This window comes from Ranitomeya variabilis, chromosome 6, assembly GCF_051348905.1.
Source record: "Ranitomeya variabilis isolate aRanVar5 chromosome 6, aRanVar5.hap1, whole genome shotgun sequence".
Lineage (NCBI taxonomy): Eukaryota > Metazoa > Chordata > Amphibia > Anura > Dendrobatidae > Ranitomeya > Ranitomeya variabilis.
Window position 1 is genome coordinate 571895958 of NC_135237.1, and position 20527 is coordinate 571916484.

At 47.9% G+C, this 20527-nt stretch overlaps 1 protein-coding gene across 1 annotated transcript in view; it reads right to left on the bottom strand.

The window, feature by feature from the left end:
• LOC143783132 (cytochrome P450 2C20-like) overlaps positions 1–20527 on the bottom strand; it is a 225111-nt gene that overhangs the window by 153232 nt on the left and 51352 nt on the right. The window contains exons 2-3 of the mRNA XM_077271429.1: positions 18216–18397; positions 9340–9502 (exon numbers count right to left, since the gene is read on the bottom strand). Of these exons, the coding sequence (XP_077127544.1) occupies positions 9340–9502; positions 18216–18392 (340 nt within the window). The 5' untranslated portion in view covers positions 18393–18397. The remainder of the gene's footprint in view (positions 1–9339; positions 9503–18215; positions 18398–20527) is intronic.

Consider the following 20527-nt stretch of genomic DNA (forward strand, 5'->3'; position numbering starts at 1 on the left):
GACTGCTTTGGCCTGGCAACGAAAGCTGCACAGATACTGCAGGTGTTGCTGGAAATGGTGGGGTTACAGTGAGGGAAGGGATGTAGCGTTGCTGACTAGCTTCATTGGCCGAGGGTGCTGCAACCTTTAGGCACGTTTGGTAGTTAGTCCAGGCTTGCAAATGCATGGTGGTTAAATGTCTATGCATGCAACTTGTATTTAGATTTTTAAGATTCTGACCTCTGCTTAAGGTAGTTGAACATTTTTGACAGATGACTTTGCGCTGATCATTTGGATGTTGTTTAAAAAAATGCCAGACTGCTCTCTTTCTACTATCGGATAACTTTTCAGGCATTGCAGACTGAGCTTCTTTAACCAGATGGCCACGCTGTCCTCCAACAGGTTTTGGTTTTGCCAAGCGTTTTTGGCCAGATACGGGCCCGGCAGATGGAACCTGTTGTGATGTTGATGCCTGCTGTGGCTTCTCCTCCTCCGCTTCAGAACTACTGCCGCCTGCACCATGTTCCCCCAATGGCTGCCAATCGGGGTCAACAACTGGGTCATCTATGACCTCCTCTTCTATGTCGTGTGCAACTTCGTCTGTGTCACCGTGTAAGCCGGTGGTATAGCGTTCGTGACGGGGCACCATAGTCTCCGCTGGGTTTGATTCTGCCTCAGTACACTGCGAGGGCAATGTTCTGGTCTGAGTCAAAGGAACAGCATAGTAATCTGGCTGTGGCTGTGCATCTGTGCACTCCATGTCCGATTCAACTTCTAAGGGGCATGGCCTGTTAACTGTTTCACTGTCTAACCCAGGAACGGTATGTGTAAAGAGCTCCATGGAGTAACCTGTTGTGTCGACTGACGCATCCTTCACTGTTGTTCTGGGTGAAGGACACAAGGAAGTGACTTGTTCCTGACCGGGAGCATCCACTGACGATGCACTGCTCTGACATTTGGCACTTTCCGAGGAGGAGGCGAAAGAGCTAGAGGCAGAGTCAGCAATGAAAGCCAATACTTGTTCCTCCTGCTCCGGCTTCAAAAGTGGTTTTCCTACTCCCAGAAAAGGGAGCGTTCGAGGCCTTGTGTAGCCAGACAACGAACCTGGCTCAACAACTCGAGACTTAGGTGCTGTACTGCTTTTACCATGACCAGCTGATGCTCCACCACCACTACCATCATTACCAGCTGATAATGACCGCCCACGGCCACGACCTCTTCCACTAGACTTCCTCATTGTTTGCAAAACGTAACCAAAGTAACGGTATTTGTTACTGTAAAACAACTTATAAGGTGAACTCAAACTTCTGTAGGAATTATATATACCTTTATAGGTGCCTGACACTGAAAGGAAAATCAGGCCCAATGTTACACACTAGGTTTTCTGTGCCCCAATAATTTGAGACAGATGGCACACACAGGACCGGCACTCAAGCAGAAATGCCAATCTTAATCTCCCACTATTTTTTTTTTTTCAGGGAGAATTTAAAAAAAAAAAAAAAAAAAAAAATGGCCCAGTATTACACACTGGTTTTCTGTGGCACACAATGAGAGACAGATGCCACACACAGCACTGGCACAGAGGCAGACTTGCCAATCTTTATCTCCCACTATTAATTTTTTTTTTTACAGGGAGAATTTACCAAAAAAAAAAAAATTGCCCAGTATTACACACTGGTTTTCGGTGGCACACAATGAGAGACAGATGCCACACACAGCACTGGCACAGAGGCAGACTTGCCAATCTTTATCTCCCTGCAGTAATCTCAGAAAAGTATGGCAGGCAGCTATAAAAAGGACTGCTGCACACAAAAGTGTGGACAAACAAACAAGATAGCTGTGCAGAAAGGAAGGAACAACAGGATTTGTGCTTTGAAAAAAGCAGTTGGTTTGCACAGCGGCGTACACACACACACACAGCTATCATGGAGCCTTCTAGGGCAGCCCAATGAGCTACAGCGCTGAGGAAAAAAAAAATGTAGCTTCCACTGTCCCTGCAAACAAAAGGTGGTGTTGGACAGTGGAAATCGCTACAGCACAAGCGGTTTGGGGGTGAATGTACCCTGCAAAACACTATCCCTGCTTCTGACGAAGCGGCACCTCTCCCTATGCTCAGATCAGCAGCAGTAAGATGGCGGTCGGCGGGAACGCCCCTTTATAGCCCCTGTGACGCCGCAGAAAGCAAGCCAATCACTGCAATGCCCTTCTCTAAGATGGTGGGGACTGAGATCTATGTCATCACGCTGCCCACACTCTGCGTCCACCTTCATTGGCTGAGAAATGGCGCTTTTAGCGTAATTGAAACGCGACTTTGGCGCGAAAGTCGCGTACCGCATGGCCGACCCCACACAGGGATCGGGTCGGGTTTCATGAGATGCCGACTTTGCCAAAAGTCGGCGACTTATGAAAATGAACGATCCGTTTCGCTCAACCCTAGTCTGTACAAGTCCCCTCTATAAGTTGTAAAGCGCTGCGGAATATGTTGGCAATGTAAGGAGGTTGCTTTCCCTGCTCCTTGCCTGGAACCACTTAGTCAGACAGCTGGGTTGCTGGGGGGAAGACTTTCTGCCCTGGACAGAGGGGACCAGGGGATTGCTGGGAAAAGAGAGGTGTGGTCAGAAAAGAGCGGGAGAGCAGAGAGAAAGCAGCGCGCCAAAGAGAGGGCAGGCTGCAGCGCCGCGCTCCCCTAAAAGTAGTGCTCCCCGTGAGGGCACTGAGGCTGAGATACCCACCAGAGTGACGGCTGGATGTGAGGGTGTAGATTTGGAAGCCTCCAGAATCAGAGACAGTGACTGTGCAGCCCTGGTGACCGCAGTGACAAGCAAAGAATCCCTGGTGACCGCAGTGACAAGCAAAGAATCCCTGAGTGTGATAAGTATCTACCCAGAGTGTGTGTGACAGCATTAATACAGGGAGACTGTCAGCCTGGTGCATAGAGGCTCTTGCAGCAACGACGGAGACTGTGCTATTTCCTGGTTTCACTTTCACTTTGCGAAGAACAGATTGCAGAGAGACTTAACCCCGGATCTTCCAGGAGACACAGAAGAGACTTCAGGATCTCAAGCCCTGCTGGTGACTGTATCCACATTGGGAAAAGGACCCTCCAGTCAGGACCTCCCTGGGCTGATAAGTTACAAGAACACTCGTTAACCCTTTGATTCTGCTTAACTGTTTACTGTTTTACTTGACTCTATTAACCCCGTTTACTCCCTGCGAGAAGAATTTTACCCCTGTTAATAAATCCCCTTCAACAGTTGGTCTGTCTGTTCCGTGGTGACATACGCAACCCTGCACTCTATTACACTTGGCGTAGTCGGCAGGATGTCACACGGTAGCGTGGAAGGGGCAGACCAAGCAGTTGATGGAGGTCCCAGGTCTAGCATCTCCCTGGGAGCCATGTTAGCTAACCTGCCAAGATTTTCAGGGAGTAATGTCATGTTGTGGGGTTGGACGGAGCGCATCCGAGGGATGATGTGGATGCATCCTATGACACCGGCCCTGCAGGCGGAAATAGCTGTGATGGCCCTAGAAGGGGATGCACGGGACTCTGTTATGCTCAGACCCCCCCAGGCAAGAGATACCCTGGACAAAGTATTATGTATACTTGAGGAGACGCATGGGGACCCCACTGACGTAGGGGAGCTGCGCATGCGACTGTTCCGCCGGGTACAAAGAGAGGGGGAGACCGTGACGCAATATATGAACGCACTGCAGGAGCTTCATACTGCCATTATACGGAAGGACGGCATAGGTGTGGGGTCAATTGACGTTGTACTGCGAGACCAACTGGTGACAGGCTTGCGAGATGTGTTAGTGAAACAGGCCCTGCGAGAGCGCATGCGCGTAAAGCTAGATATGACTTTCTCTTAGGTCGGAAGTGAGGCACGCACGCGCGAGCAAGAGCAAGGGGTGGTAGGGCCAGTGAGAAAGGTATGGAGCAGGGAGGTAACAGCCCCTCAATGGGTAGAAGACTTGAAGACGGAGGTTAAGCGAGTCCGTGAGGAGGTGGCTGAATATAAGAAGATCCCTGCTGCAGAGACCGCCCTCCAAAGTGAGACTAGTGCCGCTCGGCGAAGAAGACTGCCTAGATGCTACAACTGCGGAGCACCCAGTCAAAATGAAGAGGAGGCGATGTGGACCCGGGATTCCCAGCTGAAGATAAGAAGAATCTGGGAGGAGATTGAGAGTCTGGGGAAAGCCCTTACTGCTGTTTTGGGGACCAGCGGCATATCCCGAGGTAACGTGCGGAAGCCACCAGAAAGAGATATAGGAGAGGTGCGCCACATAAAGAAGGCTTCGGTGGCGGCCCCAGAGTGTAACTCCGTATCCTGGGATGAAGAGCAACCGCAGATGAGAGATGTCCCCTGCCGAGGTCGACGATCCAAACTGAAGCGCCCTCCAGACAGACGCAGACGTGAGTGCTGGACGTGCAGAAAGGTGGGACACATGTTCAGAAATTGCCCTACCCGAGACGAGCGGTGGCAGAGATCCGCTCACCCCTCTGAGGGTCCTGCTAACTGGAGGGAACGTCGCCCCTGGAGGGAATGGTACGGCAGGAAGAGAAGAGTTCCATCTAGGACAAGACAGTACCACAATGTCGGACACCAAGGAGAGGTGGAGAAGGTGTCAAGCATCTCTGGTGAAATGACTGCGCTGTCCCAACACGTAAAGGCGAACCTGGTGGATCTACAGCCTGGGTCTGAAGGTTTTGTTGGTGAGACTCAGTCCGGCAGGAAGAAAGTGACGTTCACTCGAGAGGACCACCAAAGTGCTTTACTACCCTGCCCAGCACGAGGTCCTGAAGAAGGAGAGAAAGTGCCAAGTGTTCCTGCGACACTCGTTTTCAAGGTCCGAGCCGATGAGAAGGAGGAACCACTGATGTCGTCCCCTGAGGTGAAGAATGTGCTGGCTGTCAGCTCACCAGTTCCTGATCGGACAGGGGAAATGGAACAGCTGTGTGAGACAGGGCGTGTGGTTGAGAAGCCCTGGGAAGTGATGTCCGCAGAGCCCGGCACAGATGACAAAGAGTCCGGCCTGCATGGTTTTAATTCATCTGACTCAAGCTTTGACGAGAATGCTCCTGTCAAAGAGAGGGGGAGCTATGGAGAAGAATTGCTTGTACTAAGCCCCCAAACTGAGGAGCCTGAACAAGAAGTCCCTAAAGTTTCCGATAACGACAAGGAGGAGGATGAATCCTCTACGCAGACATCTGCTAGCGGCAAATCTAAGAAGAAGAAGAAGAAGAAAAAGAAGAAGTCAGCAGTTGTTGATGAAGCAGAGAAAGCATATCTCAACCTGACTGATGAGCAGCTCCTAAACCATTTAGTCTGGGAGTATGTACAAGAAGAAAAGCAGAAGGAGATGCGAGAATCGCAGGTATCTGACTCCCCTCCAAAGAACAAAGAGAAGCACGAAGAGTCCTCGCCCGTGGAATGGCGAGCTTTAAGAGAGGGGGAATGTAAGGAGGTTGCTTTCCCTGCTCCTTGCCTGGAACCACTTAGTCAGACAGCTGGGTTGCTGGGGGGAAGACTTTCTGCCCTGGACAGAGGGGACCAGGGGATTGCTGGGAAAAGAGAGGTGTGGTCAGAAAAGAGCGGGAGAGCAGAGAGAAAGCAGCGTGCCAAAGAGAGGGCAGGCTGCAGCGCCGCGCTCCCCTAAAAGTAGTGCTCCCCGTGAGGGCACTGAGGCTGAGATACCCACCAGAGTGACGGCTGGATGTGAGGATGTAGATTTGGAAGCCTCCAGAATCAGAGACAGTGACTGTGCAGCCCTGGTGACCGCAGTGACAAGCAAAGAATCCCTGGTGACCGCAGTGACAAGCAAAGAATCCCTGAGTGTGATAAGTATCTACCCAGAGTGTGTGTGACAGCATTAATACAGGGAGACTGTCAGCCTGGTGCATAGAGGCTCTTGCAGCAACGACGGAGACTGTGCTATTTCCTGGTTTCACTTTCACTTTGCGAAGAACAGATTGCAGAGAGACTTAACCCCGGATCTTCCAGGAGACACAGAAGAGACTTCAGGATCTCAAGCCCTGCTGGTGACTGTATCCACATTGGGAAAAGGACCCTCCAGTCAGGACCTCCCTGGGCTGATAAGTTACAAGAACACTCGTTAACCCTTTGATTCCGCTTAACTGTTTACTGTTTTACTTGACTCTATTAACCCCGTTTACTCCCTGTGAGGAGAATTTTACCCCTGTTAATAAATCCCCTTCAACAGTTGGTCTGTCTGTTCCGTGGTGACATACGCAACCCTGCACTCTATTACAGCGCTATATAAATAAAATTATTATTATTATTCCCACCAGTCCTTCGCGCTATCCCCTCCAATCTAGAGCTCCTTGTCTACATCTTTTTCAGTCCTTGGTTGATTTCCCTCTGATACTGAGTCTATACATCACGGTAAGAATTTTTCTGACCACCAGTTTGGGGCTGTGAAGGAGCTACAGAACAATGTCAACCTTACAATCTGTCAATCTGACCAGGTTGGCTGCATTGCTGTCCTCAACGCTGCATTATATTGCAACAGTTTTTCAATTCTTGATGACGCAGCCACTTATGTCAGGATGAGATCGGATGGATCCTACTGATTGGTAGAATGGTCTAGATGTTTGAATGAGAGCTTAGGAATGGGCATCGTTACCAGCAAAATTCATAGATGGCTGTTGCCAGATTTTCCTATCATTACGATTTTCCATGGGTTACCTAAATTGCATAAGGAAATTTTTCCACCTCCTCTTCATCCTATTATTGCAGGCTAAGGCCCCTTTCACACATCAGTTTTTTGCCATCAGTCACAATCCGTTGGCTCGACAGATCCGTCACAGATTGTGAAAAACTGATGCAACGGATCCATTTTTTGGACTGATCCAACTGGCGGACCTGGCTAGTTGGATTGGAGCATGCTCAGTTAAAAAAACGGAATCCGTTGCCGGATTGTATCATTTGACAGATCCAGCGCCCATAGGCTTCCATTCTACCAAACGACAGACGGTGATGAATCCGTCGCTGTCCGTTTTTCGATATACCCCTAAAAATGTTACTTTGTCCGTTGTCTCCGGCCGCTGGACAAACAATTTTCGATAGATCTGGCGAACGACGGATGAAATGTGATGCCATCCTTTGCAATCCGTGGCTAATACAAGTCTATGAGAAAAAACAGATCCGGCGGATCCGTTTTTTTAAAAAAATTTGATAGAATGCGACTGATGTAGAAAAAACTGATGTGTGAAAGGAGCCTTAATCTCACTTAATGAGAATCTCAGCGAGTGGCTTGATGGCCATCTCCAGACCCTCATTGCCAGGACCTCAGGTTTTCTCAGTGACACATCTGCAGTGTTGCGGGTTTTTGACAAATTTGCATGAAAGTCTACCTTCAAATTTGCTACTTGTGACGTTGTAAATTTATATTCCTCAGTTCCCCGTTCTCTAGCGCTGGTGGCGATTATATACCATCTTGACAAATATAGAGCATATTCACCACAGCTAAAGCAATTTATTTTGCTATCTTTGGAATATTCGTTAAAATGTAATGTTTTTATGTTCCATTCACATTTTTTCTCCAGATCCTCGGTTCCCCGATGGGCTCTAACTTTTCCCCTTCACCAGCTATTTTGTTCGTTTCCTGATGGGAGGAATTTTTTATTTTTTCTGCTCATGATGTGGCAGGGGGACTATGTCCATGATGTGGCAGGGGGACGCTGTCCATGATGTGGCAGGTGGACGCTGTCCATGATGTGGCAGGGGGACGCTGTCCATGGTGTGGCAGGTGGACGCTGTCCATGATGTGGCAGGGGGACGCTGTCCATGGTGTGGCGGGGGGACGCTGCTCATGGTGTGGCAGGGGGACGCTGTCCATAATGTGGCAGGTGGACGCTGTCCATAATGTGGCAGGGGGACGCTGTCCATAATGTGGCAGGGGGACGCTGTCCATGGTGGGGCAGGGGGACGCTGTCCATGGTGTGGCAGGGGGACACTGTCCATGGTGTGGCAGGGGGACGCTGTCCATGGTGTGGCAGGGGGACGCTGTCCATAATGTGGCAGGGGGATGCTGTCCATGGTGTGGCAGGGAGACACTGTCCATGGTGTAGCAGGGGGACGCTGTCCTTGGTGTGACAGGAGGATGCCGCTCATGGTGTGGCAGGGGGATGCTGCTCATGGTGTGGCAGGGGACGCCGCTCATGGTGTGGCAGGAGGATGCCGCTCATGGTATGGCAGGGTGATGCTGTCCATGGTGTGGCAGGGGACGCCGCTCGTGGTGTGGCAGGGGGACGCCGCTCATGGTGTGGCAGGAGGATGCCGCTCATGGTATGGCAGGAGGATGCCGCTCATGGTATGGCAGGGTGACGCTGTCCATGGTGTGGCAGGGGGACACCACTCATGCAATAATGCTGGTTATTCAGGTGCAGTCAGACATAGAGGCGACATTTCTCAGCTCTCGTGCTTTGGGATTGAAAAGGTGGACTGTCCGGTCAAAGGAAGCAATTGGCAAAAACAATGTGCACTACACGGGGCCTATTGTATTTTGCAGCTAAATACAACATTTCCTTATGGCATGAATTCTAGAAACGATTTACTTTATATTTATTGAATAATTTAGTGTTGCACGTATATTAATGTCGTTGTGCTTTATTTGTTTGCAGCGTTATTTTGCTTCAGTATCTAACATCCAATGATCCTCTCACTTGGGTTTCCTCAGGGTATGTTCATGTTTATGCCTTTTTTCCACAGCAGTCTGGTTTTCAGTTTTGTTAATCGGTTCCACCGCTTCCATTTTGCTTTATATGTTCCTTGTTCATTCTGCCTCTCATGTCCTATGAGTGAGGGGGTCTGTGACCACCAGAAACGCGTCAGGCTTCGGGGTCTTTTTAAAAACTGCTCCAATAAAGAATAATTTTATTACGGGCTGGATTGTGCCAATGGAATCTGTTTTTTTTTCTTCTAAACATGGCTTGTATCACCAGCGGACATGGCCCCCGGCTGAACTCCTGCTCAGAACCGAGGTCATCAACGTCGTGAGTGTCACCCATCCTCTCCCCCTTCCCTCCTTGCTTATTTGTTCAGTATTTTACATCAGTATTTGTAAGACATAATCAGGAGGGGAACAATCATAGGAAAAGTATAGTAGAAACATATGCACCACTTCAGCATTTTTCACCACTCCTGGTTTTGGCTTACAAATACTGATGTAAAATACTGACCAAATACTGAGCATGTGAACGTGGCCTAAAGCTGTTTTACTAAAAGAGAAACTGCAGCTCCATCCCCCTCCTTCCTGTCTCATATTTATATACTGACTAAAGAGGTTATAAGAGAATCTTATAGACTTGTTCTAAAATATATAATGTATAAATCTCACTGAATCCTTTGGATGAGTGTTGCACCACCGGGACTATGGGCCGTCCACTGAACTTCTCGGCATGATTTACCAGGGCGTCTTTCACCATCTCATAACCGCACAAGACGATGACAGGTTCTGACATTTTCCAAATGGTGATTACTGGGCCGTATTTCTGGTTAAGCTAATGGAGAAAACAAATGGAGAAATCATCAGATCTGAAAAGTAAATTTAATCATTTGAACTATATTCACATCCTGATATGCGGTCAATGTAAGTAGGGCAGTTTTTAGGAGTGACCCCAGGACGGCTATACATGGCTTTACACACAATAGTGGTGTCTGGAAAAGAGAAATGGTCATCTATCCATAACATACCGCAGGTGGTAACTTAGTGCTCAGCTTTTTCCAACAGCCTCATAGAAAATTAATGGAGCAGCTGTCAGAATCCCGCCAATTTTGAGCTATCACCTATGCATGGCAGTAAACAGTGTGAAGACACAGTATGGGGAGGCAGTATATAGTATGAGGGTACAGTATGGGGCCAGTAAACAGAGTGAGGGGCAGTGTGAGGGCACAGTATGGGGGCAGTATATTGCAGCGCCCCAGGGTCCTGGTCATTGCAGTAATATTCTCCTCTAGGGGGAGTGATGTTACGTTTGGAGGCAAAGAAGGATAACTGCATCCAGGTGTCACAAACATGCAACACATTTCACACTCCAGGCCACCAGGGGGAGCCCTACTCCTATTTATTAGGTCACTCCCCACACTTAGGTAAAACTGGTGACCTGTAGGGAAGGTTTGTTAATTGCTGCCTGAGCTTCACACAGGTAGTTGGTCCCTGGCAGGGGTGATATCCTGTCAGAGATCGAGGAGAACTGTATTGCAGAAAGGGTGAAAGAAGTCATAGCAAAGGAGTGGATACCAGAAGGAGCCCAACCCTACACAAGCTGCTTCCTTCTGAGGTGCAGGATCCCGGTAGCCAGAACACCGAGGGAGCAACGACCCTTTATGCCTTGCTCCAGAGACCGTCAGGACAGCTAATTTCACGTTACCTGCCCGCCCTATACCCAGGAGGCAAGGTGGCACCCCTTAGAGGTTGGGGCATGATAGAGTCCCAATAAACCGCCTCAAGCCACCTGTCATACAGGTTTGTCCTATCCTATCTGGGGGACAGAGAGAGAGAGCGACATAACATCTATAACATCTGTGAGGACCTTATGAGAAGCTTAGCAGTAAGGCACTACAACACTGCAGCGCTAGAGGAAGGCTACTGATTTCTACCTGGACAAGGGGACTCTGGACTTGCCTCCAAACTGGCCGGACTCTGCCTGCCCTGTGATCTGGTGCCCTGGACTGTGGATGCTGAAATCATCAGTAAAGGTAAAGAGACTGAAACCTTGTGTCCTCGTTCTTCACTGCGCCTCTCACCATCCACCATCTACACACCGGGAAGCCCTGGGGACATACTTCACTTGTGGGAAGGTATACCATCTAGCTGCCATAACATCACCCCAGCGGACCCCTTAAAGCAGCGTCGGTCACCCTGACTGAATACCATAGGTGGCGTCACGAACATTTCCTCGTTAAAGACCTTTCCCTTTTACACGGGCATCCCAGGGCCATGGACCGGGTCAGCCAACGTGACATACCCCTGTGAAGTACCAGACCCAGTACTGAGTACCCCGCTGCCCTGACGGGGCGCTCCAATATAGTATGAGAGTACAGCATGGAGAGGCAGTTTATAGCATGACAGCACAGCATGGGGCCAGTAAACGGAGTGAGGGGCAGTGTGAAGCACAGTATGGGGGCAGTTTGGTGAATTGGGGGTACAATATGGGGGGTATTTTTATAGTGTGAGGGCACAGAATGGGAGCAGGACACATTGTATGGGCACAGTATGGGGACACTACGTGGTGTGAGGGAACATTATGGGGATAGCAGTAGATAGTGTGAGGGAACAGCATAGGGGCAGTATGCAGAAGGAGGGATAACATGGGGCACTGTATGGATGGCAGAATATAGTATGAGGGCACAGTTTGGGGCAGTATACAAGTGAAAGATAGTGAGGGGGCAGATTTTGGGTGTCAGTATGTAGAGTAAGGGATAGTCTGAGAACACAGTGTGAATGCAGTATACAAGAGAGAGAGGGCACAGTATGAGGGGCAGTATACAGAGTAAGGGAGACTGTGAGGGCACAGTTTGGGTGCAGTATACACAAGAGATAGGGCACACTATGGGGCAGTATACAGATAGAAGGACAGTGTGAGGGGACAGTATATAGTAGGAGAGATAATGTGTGGGCACAGTATGGTGGGCAATATCCAGGGTAAGGGTTATTGTGAGGACACAGTAAGGGGTGAGCAGGGGTTACAGTGTGAAGAGGGGTACAGTATGGATAAGGGGTACAGTATTGAGTGGGAGTGACATTAGGGGAAAGTGTCAACAGGGGGCACAGTATAGAGAGGAGGCTTGTTGTGAACTCTATTTCTGGGCTCCCTCTTGTGGTCACAAGTAGTACTGTGTGAGTGCTGTCTTTGGGCTCCCTCTGGTGGCTCTTTGTGTCTTTCTGCAGGTCTGTGGCTGGGATCAGCTGTCTCATTATCTGTTGGTTGGTTTCCTATTTAGCTCACCTGGACTCTCAGTTGTTGCCGGCTGTCGATGTATTCAGTGCTATTCTGATTCCTTCTGACTACCTTCGTTATCAGTCTCTCCAAGAGAAGCTAAGTTTCTGTTTGTTCATTTTTTGATCATCAGTGTTCAATATGTTTCTTGGTTTATTTTTGTTCCTTGTCCAGCTTGCTAATATGTGATTTCCTTGCTTGCTGGTAGCTCTAGGGGGCTGAGTTTCTCCCCTCACACCGTTAGTTGGTGTGGGGGTTCTTGAATTCTCAGCGTGGATATTTTGTAGGGTTTTTTACTGACCGCACAGTTTCCCATCTGTCTTCTGCTATCTAGTATTAGCGGGCCTCATTTGCTGAATCTGTTTTCATTTCTACGTTTGTATTTTCCCCTTACCTCACCGTTATTATTTGTTGGGGGCTTCCTATATCTTTGGGGTTATTTCTCTGAGGCAAGTGAGGTCTTACTTTCTCTCTAGGAGTAGCTAGTTCCTCAGGCTGCGTCGAGACGTCCAGGAATTTAGGCACGTACACCGGCTACCTTTAGTGTGTTTGGTTAGGATCAGGTTTGCGGTCAGTCCAGTTACCACCTCCCTAGAGCTTGTTCTATGTTCAGTACTTAGCTAGTCTGATCTGTGATCCTCAGCCACTAAGGATCTAAGGATCATAACAGTACAGCCGACCCTCAAGATTGGGCTTTCTCCCTGGCGCCAGGAGATCCTGCATTGCTTAATGTGGATGCGTTTTTTCTGGCGCTTGGACTGCTTTATGACGAACCTAATCTTGAGAACCAGGCAGAAAAGGCTTTGATAGCCCTCTCTCAGGGTCAGGATGAAGCAGAGGTGTATTGTCAAAGATTTAGGAAATGGTCAGTGCTTACTCAGTGGAATGAGTGTGCCCTGGCTGCAAATTTCAGAGAAGGTGTTTCTGAAGCCATTAAGAATGTTATGGTGGGGTTCCCCACGCCTGCTAGTCTGAATGACTCAATGGCTTTGGCCATTCAGATTGATCGGCGTTTGCGGGAGCGCAAATCTGCGCACCATCTGGCGGTGTGTTCTGAACAGAGACCTGAGTCTATGCAATGTGACAGAATTCTGACCAGAATTGAGCGGCAAAGTCATAGACGTCAAAATGGGTTGTGCTTTTACTGTGGTGATTCTACTCATGTTATCTCAGCATGCTCTAAGCGCTTAAAAAAAATCGCTAAACCTGTCACCGTTGGTACTATACAGCCTAAATTCATTTTGTCTGTTACTTTAATTTGTACTTTGTCATCCTACTCGGTTATGGCTTTTGTGGATTCAGGTGCTGCCCTGAATCTGATGGATTTGTCGTTTGCCAGGCGCTGTGGTTTTGTCCTGGAGCCTTTGGAATTCCCTATTCCACTGAGGGGAATTGATGCTACACCATTGGCTGAGAATAAGCCTCAGTATTGGACTCAAGTGACCATGTGCATGACTCCTGTACATCAGGAGGTGATTCGCTTTCTTGTGCTGCATAATTTGCATGATGTTGTCGTTTTGGGTCTGCCATGGCTGCAGGCCCATAATCCAGTTTTAGATTGGAAAGCTATGTCTGTGTTGAGTTGGGGTTGCCAGGGGATTCATGGCGATGCTCCTTTGGTGTCAATTGCTTCTTCCACTCCTTCTGAGGTCCCTGAGTTTTTGTTGGACTACCAGGATGTATTTGATGAGCCCAGATCCGGTGCCCTGCCTCCTCATAGGGATTGTGATTGTGCTATAAATTTGATTCCTGGTAGTAAGTTCCCTAAGGGACGACTTTTTAATTTGTCTGTACCAGAACATGCCGCGATGCGGAGTTATATAAAGGAGTCCTTGGAGAAGGGACATATTCACCCATCCTCCTCCCCTCTTGGTGCAGGATTCTTTTTTGTGGCCAAGAAGGATGGTTCTCTGAGACCTTGTATAGATTATCGTCTTCTAAATAAAATTACGGTCAAATTTCAGTATCCTTTGCCATTGTTGTCTGATCTGTTTGCTCGGATTAAGGGGTCCAGTTGGTTCACCAAGATAGATCTTCGTGGTGCGTATAACCTTCTGCGTATTAAGCAGGGGGATGAATGGAAAACAGCATGTAATACGCCCGAAGGCCATTTTGAGTACTTGGTGATGCCTTTTGGACTCTCTAATGCTCCTTCTGTGTTTCAGTCCTTCATGCATGACATCTTCCGAGAATATCTGGATAAATTTATGATTGTGTATCTGAATGACATTTTGGTCTTTTCTGATGATTGGGAGTCCCATGTGAAGCAGGTCAGGATGGTGTTTCAGGTCCTGCGTGCTAATGCCTTATCTGTGAAGGGCTCAAAATGTCTCTTTGGAGTACAGAAGGTTTCCTTTTTGGGTTTTATTTTTTCTCCTTCTACTATTGAGATGGACCCAGTCAAGGTCCAGGCTATTCATGACTGGACTCAGCCTACATCTGTTAAGAGTCTTCAGAAGTTCTTGGGTTTTGCTAATTTTTACCGTCGCTTCATCGCTAATTTTTCTGGCGTGGTTAAGCCCTTGACGGATTTGACCAAGAAGGGTTCTGATGTGACTAATTGGTCTCCTGCGGCCGTGGAAGCCTTTCGGGAGCTGAAGCGCCGGTTTTCTTCAGCTCCAGTCTTATGTCAGCCTGATATCTCTCTTCCTTTTCAGGTCGAGGTTGATGTTTCTGAGATTGGAGCAGGGGCTGTTTTGTCGCAGAGAAGCTCTGATTGCTCTGTGATGAAGCCTTGTGCTTTCTTTTCAAGAAAGTTTTCGCCTGCCGAGCGGAATTATGATGTTGGTAATCGGGAGTTGTTGGCTATGAAGTGGGCATTTGAGGAGTGGCGACATTGGCTCGAGGGAGCTAAGCATCGTGTGGTGGTCTTGACTGATCACAAAAATCTGATTTATCTTGAGTCTGCCAAGCGTCTGAATCCTAGACAGGCTCGTTGGTCGTTGTTTTTCTCCCGTTTCGATTTCGTGGTCTCGTACCTGCCTGGTTCGAAGAACGTGAAGGCTGATGCTCTTTCTAGGAGTTTTGTGCCTGACTCTCCGGGAGTTTCAGAGCCGGCTGGTATCCTCAGAGAGGGAGTGATTTTGTCTGCCATTTCCCCAGATTTGCGACGAGTGCTGCAGAAATTTCAGGCGGATAGACCTGACCGTTGCCCACCAGAGAGACTGTTTGTCCCAGATAGATGGACCAGCAGAGTTATTTCCGAGGTTCATTCTTCGGTGTTGGCAGGTCATCCTGGGATTTTTGGTACCAGAGATTTGGTGTCTAGGTCCTTCTGGTGGCCTTCCTTGTCGCGGGATGTGCGTTCCTTTGTGCAGACCTGTGGGATTTGTGCTCGGGCTAAGCCTTGCTTTTCTCGTGCCAGCGGTTTGCTTTTGCCTTTGCCTATCCCGAAGAGGCCTTGGATGCACATTTCCATGGATTTTATTTCGGATCTTCCTGTATCTCAGAGAATGTCTGTCATCTGGGTGGTGTGTGATCGTTTTTCCAAAATGGTCCATTTGGTGCCCTTGCCTAAGTTGCCTTCCTCCTCCGATTTGGTTCCTTTATTTTTTCAGAATGTGGTTCGCTTGCACGGCATCCCTGAAAATATTGTGTCTGACAGAGGATCCCAGTTTGTGTCCAGATTCTGGCGGATTTTTTGTGCTAAGATGGGCATTGATTTGTCTTTTTCGTCGGCCTTCCATCCTCAGACGAATGGCCAAACCGAGCAAACTAATCAGACCTTGGAAACTTATTTAAGATGTTTTGTTTCTGCTGATCAGGATGATTGGGTGACCTTCTTGCCATTGGCTGAGTTCGCCCTTAATAATCGGGCCAGTTCGGCTACTTTGGTTTCGCCTTTTTTCTGCAATTCTGGTTTTCATCCTCGTTTTTCCTCGGATCAGGTTGAGCCTTCTGATTGTCCTGGGGTGGATTCTGTGGTGGATAGGTTGCAGCGGATTTGGAACCATGTGGTGGACAATTTGAAGTTGTCACAGGAGAAGGCTCAGCGCTTTGCCAACCGCCGTCGCGGTGTGGGTCCCCGACTTCTTGTGGGGGATTTGGTATGGCTGTCTTCTCGGTATGTTCCTATGAAGGTCTCCTCTCCTAAATTCAAGCCTCGCTTCATCGGTCCTTATAAGATCTTGGAAATCCTTAACCCGTTGTATTTTCGTTTGGACCTCTTAGCGTCGTTTGCCATTCATAATGTGTTCCATAGGGCTTTGTTGCGGAGGTATGTGGTGCCTGTGGTTCCTTCTGTTGAGCCCCCTGCTCCGGTGCTGGTTGAGGGCGAATTGGAGTACGTGGTGGAGAAGATCTTGGATTCTCGTATTTCTAGACGGAGGCTTCAGTATTTGGTTAAGTGGAAGGGCTATGGTCAGGAGGATAATTCCTGGGTTGTCGCCTCTGATGTTCATGCTGCCGATTTGGTTCATGCCTTCCATGTGGCTCATCCTGATCGCCCTGGGGGTCTTGATGAGGGTTCGGTGACCCCTCCTCAAGGGGGGGTACTGTTGTGAACTCTATTTCTGGGCTCCCTCTTGTGGTCACAAGTGGTACTGTGTGAGTGCTGTCTTTGGGCTCCCTCTGGTGGCTCTTTGTGTCTTTCTGCAGGTCTGTGGCTGGGATCAGCTGTCTCGTTATCTGTTGGTTGGTTTCCTATTTAGCTCACCTGGACTCTCAGTTGTTGCCGGCTGTCGATGTATTCAGTGCTATTCTGATTCCTTCTGACTACCTTCGTTATCAGTCTCTCCAAGAGAAGCTAAGTTTCTGTTTGTTCATTTTTTGATCATCAGTGTTCAATATGTTTCTTGGTTTATTTTTGTTCCTTGTCCAGCTTGCTAATATGTGATTTCCTTGCTTGCTGGTAGCTCTAGGGGGCTGAGTTTCTCCCCTCACACCGTTAGTTGGTGTGGGGGTTCTTGAATTCTCAGCGTGGATATTTTGTAGGGTTTTCTACTGACCGCACAGTTTCCTATCTGTCTTCTGCTATCTAGTATTAGCGGGCCTCATTTGCTGAATCTGTTTTCATTTCTACGTTTGTATTTTCCCCTTACCTCACCGTTATTATTTGTTGGGGGCTTCCTATATCTTTGGGGTTATTTCTCTGAGGCAAGTGAGGTCTTACTTTCCTTCAAGGAGTAGATAGTTTCTCAGGCTGCGTCGAGACGTCCAGGAATTTAGGCACGTTCACCGGCTACCTTTAGTGTGTTTGGTTAGGATCAGGTTTGCGGTCAGTCCAGTTACCACCTCCCTAGAGCTTGTTCTATGTTCAGTACTTAGCTAGTCTGATCTGTGATCCTCAGCCACTAAGGATCATAACAGAGGCTGGATAGTCCCAGGTCTGTCACGCTGTGATGGTTTTCAGTAAGGGAGAGGGGCCTCAAACTATCCTTGGAGCTGGGACCATACCTGTCCCTGTTCTGGGGGTTGTCTTGACTGTAGAGAGGCCCAGGTCTCTAACTTTACTATGCTCTTGTTAAACCCTTCACCTTCAAAGGTGGATTGCACGTTAATGACCAGGCCAATTTTTACAATTCTGGACCACTGTCACTTTATGAGGTAACAGCTCTGGAACACTTCAACGGATCCCAGCCGTCTACCAGGACATTTTAGAGCACTTCATGCTTCCCTCTGCTGACAAGCTTTATGGAGATGGAAATGTCATTCTCCAGCAGAACTTGGCTCCTGTCCACACTGCCAAAAACACCAATATCTGGTTTACAAACAACAGTGTCACTGGGCTTGATTGGCAGCAAACTCGCCTGACCTTAACCCTATAGAGAATCTATGGAGTATTGTCAAGAGGAAGATGAGAGACACCGGACCCAACAATGCAGACGAGCTGAAGGCTGCTATCAAAGCATCCTGGGCTTCCATAACCCCTCAGCAGCGCCACAGGCTGATCGCCTCCATGCCACACCGCATTGATGCAGTAATTGATGCAGAAGGAGCCACGACCAAGTATTGAGCGCATTTACTGAACAGACATTTCAGTAGGGAACATTTCAGATTTTATAATCATTTTTCCAGCCGGTGTTATAAAGTATTCTAATTTACTGAGATAATGACTTTTGGGTTTTCATTGGCTGCAAGCCATAATCATCAACACTAACAGAAATAAACACGTGAAATACATCACTGTGTGTAATGGCTCCATATAATATATGATTTTCACCTTTTGTATTGAAGAACTGAAATAAATTCACTTTTTGATGATATTTTAATTTTGTGAGAAGCCCTTGTATATCCATGATATATGAACAACAGGACACATAATATCTGCACTTACCGTTTGGAAGTTCTTGAGAACTGGAGAAAGGTTTATGTACTTGGGGGTCCCCAGCAGAGGAATTGGGGTAGGTCCAGGAGGCAGTGACTGGTGTCTATGCTGCTTTGACCATGAGAGGAGAATATGGACAATGAAAAGAAGGACCAGAGAAAGAGTGATGATGGTGGACGTCTCCATGGCTTCTGTGATTAGAAAAATACAGAAGATTTGAATAATAATACCAGATCTGTGCTCAATCGACCCCGAAATCAATGATCTCACAAAATAGTTATTATAAGTGGTTTAGCCCCATCCTGATTACACCATGGATAGATAACTTAATCAGTCATCATCCTCAACATAAAAGACCTCTATACAAGAGCCACAGACACAAAAGTCTCTGATACAAGAATCACTTAGGGTACTGTCACACAGTGCAATTTTGATCGTTACGACGGTACGATTCGTGACGTTCTAACGATATCGTTACGATATCGCAGTGTCTGACACGCAGCAGCGATCAGGGACCCTGCTGAGAATCGTACGTCATAGCAGATCGTTTGGAACTTTCTTTCGTCGCTTGATCACCCGCTGACATCGCTGGATCGTTGTGTGTGACAGCGATCCAGCGATGTGTTCGCTTGTAACCAGGGTAAACATCGGGTAACTAAGCGCAGGGCCGCGCTTAGTAACCCGATGTTTACCCTGGTTACCAGCGTAAACGTTAAAAAAACAAACAGTACATACTTACATTCCGGTGTCTGTCCTCCGGCGTCTCAGCTTCTCTGCACTGTGTGAGCGCCTGCCGGCCGGAAAGCGAGCACAGCGGTGACGCGGTGACGTCACCGCTCTGCTTTCCGGCTATGGTGCTTACACAGTGGAGAGAAGCTGAGACGCCGGGGACAGACACCGGAATGTAAGTATGTACTGTTTGTTTTTTTAACGTTTACGCTGGTGACCAGGGTAAACATCGGGTTACTAAGCGCGGCCCTGCGCTTAGTTACCCGATGTTTACCCTGGTTACCCGGGGACTTCGGCATCGCTCCAGCGCCGTGATTGCAAAGTGTGACCGCAGTCTACGACGCTGGAGCGATAATCATACGACGCTGCGACGTCACGGATCGTGCCGTCGTAGCGACGAAAATTGCACTGTGTGACAGTACCCTTAGACAAAGGTCCTTGATACAAGAAACCCCAATACAAGAGTTCTCCATACAAGAGACACTGATCAAAGAGTCCTTCATTCTAGAGCCACTGACAAGAATCCTCAATAAAAAAGTCCTTGACACAAAAGTCATTGATCTACGAGTCACTGATAAGAGAGGACAGGGAAAGTGTGAGAGTTAACTATAAGGCCGGCTCATAGCGGGGAGGAGAATTAGGAATCTCAGAGGAGTTAGAGATTGAGGAAGTTAGTGATGAAAGAGAAGTGTTCAGAGATGGAACAGAGCTAGCATGGAGCTGGGAGGGACAAGGCAGCAAGAATCCTGTAGGAACTTCAGAGGCGACTGAGATTCAGTTCAGCAAGCAAGTGGGTAAAAGTGTGAGGACGAAAAAAAGGAAGTGAGTCCGGTGTTGGCCATTCATGGTAGGCAGCGTCAGACTGGATAACCTTGGGCCCACCAGAGAAAATAAATAAATACAAGACCACCAACTGTGCGATAAAACGCGCTAATATTATTATTGTTACTATTATTTATTTATTTATAGAGCACCATTAATTCCTTGGTGCTGTACATGAGAAGGGGTTACATACAGAGTTATAGATATCGTTTATAGTAAACAAATTTACAATGACAGACTGGTACAGAGAGGAGAGGACCCTGTCCTTGCAGACTTACATTCTACAGGGTATAATATAAGGTGGATCAAGTGTTAATTATGTAGCAGGGGTTGTGGTACCCCCTCATAGAAAATAAAGTAGCCCCCTCATAGAATATAATGTAGCCCCCCTCATAGAATATAATGTAGCCCCCCCTCATAGAATATCATGTAACCCCCCTCATAGAATATAATGTAGCCCCCTCATAGAATATAATGTAGCCCCCTCATAGAATATAATGTAGCCCCCTCATAGAATATAATGTAGCCCCCCTCATAGAATATAAAGTAGCCCCCTCATAGAATATAATGTAGCCCCCCTCACAGAATATCATGTAACTCCCTCATAGAATATAATGTATCTCCCCTCATAGAATATAATGTAGCCCCCTCATAGAATATAATGTAGCCCCCCTCATAGAATATAATGTATCTCCCCTCATAGAATATAATGTAGCCCCCCTCATAGAATATAATGTAGCCCCTCTCATAGAATATAATGTAGCCCCCCA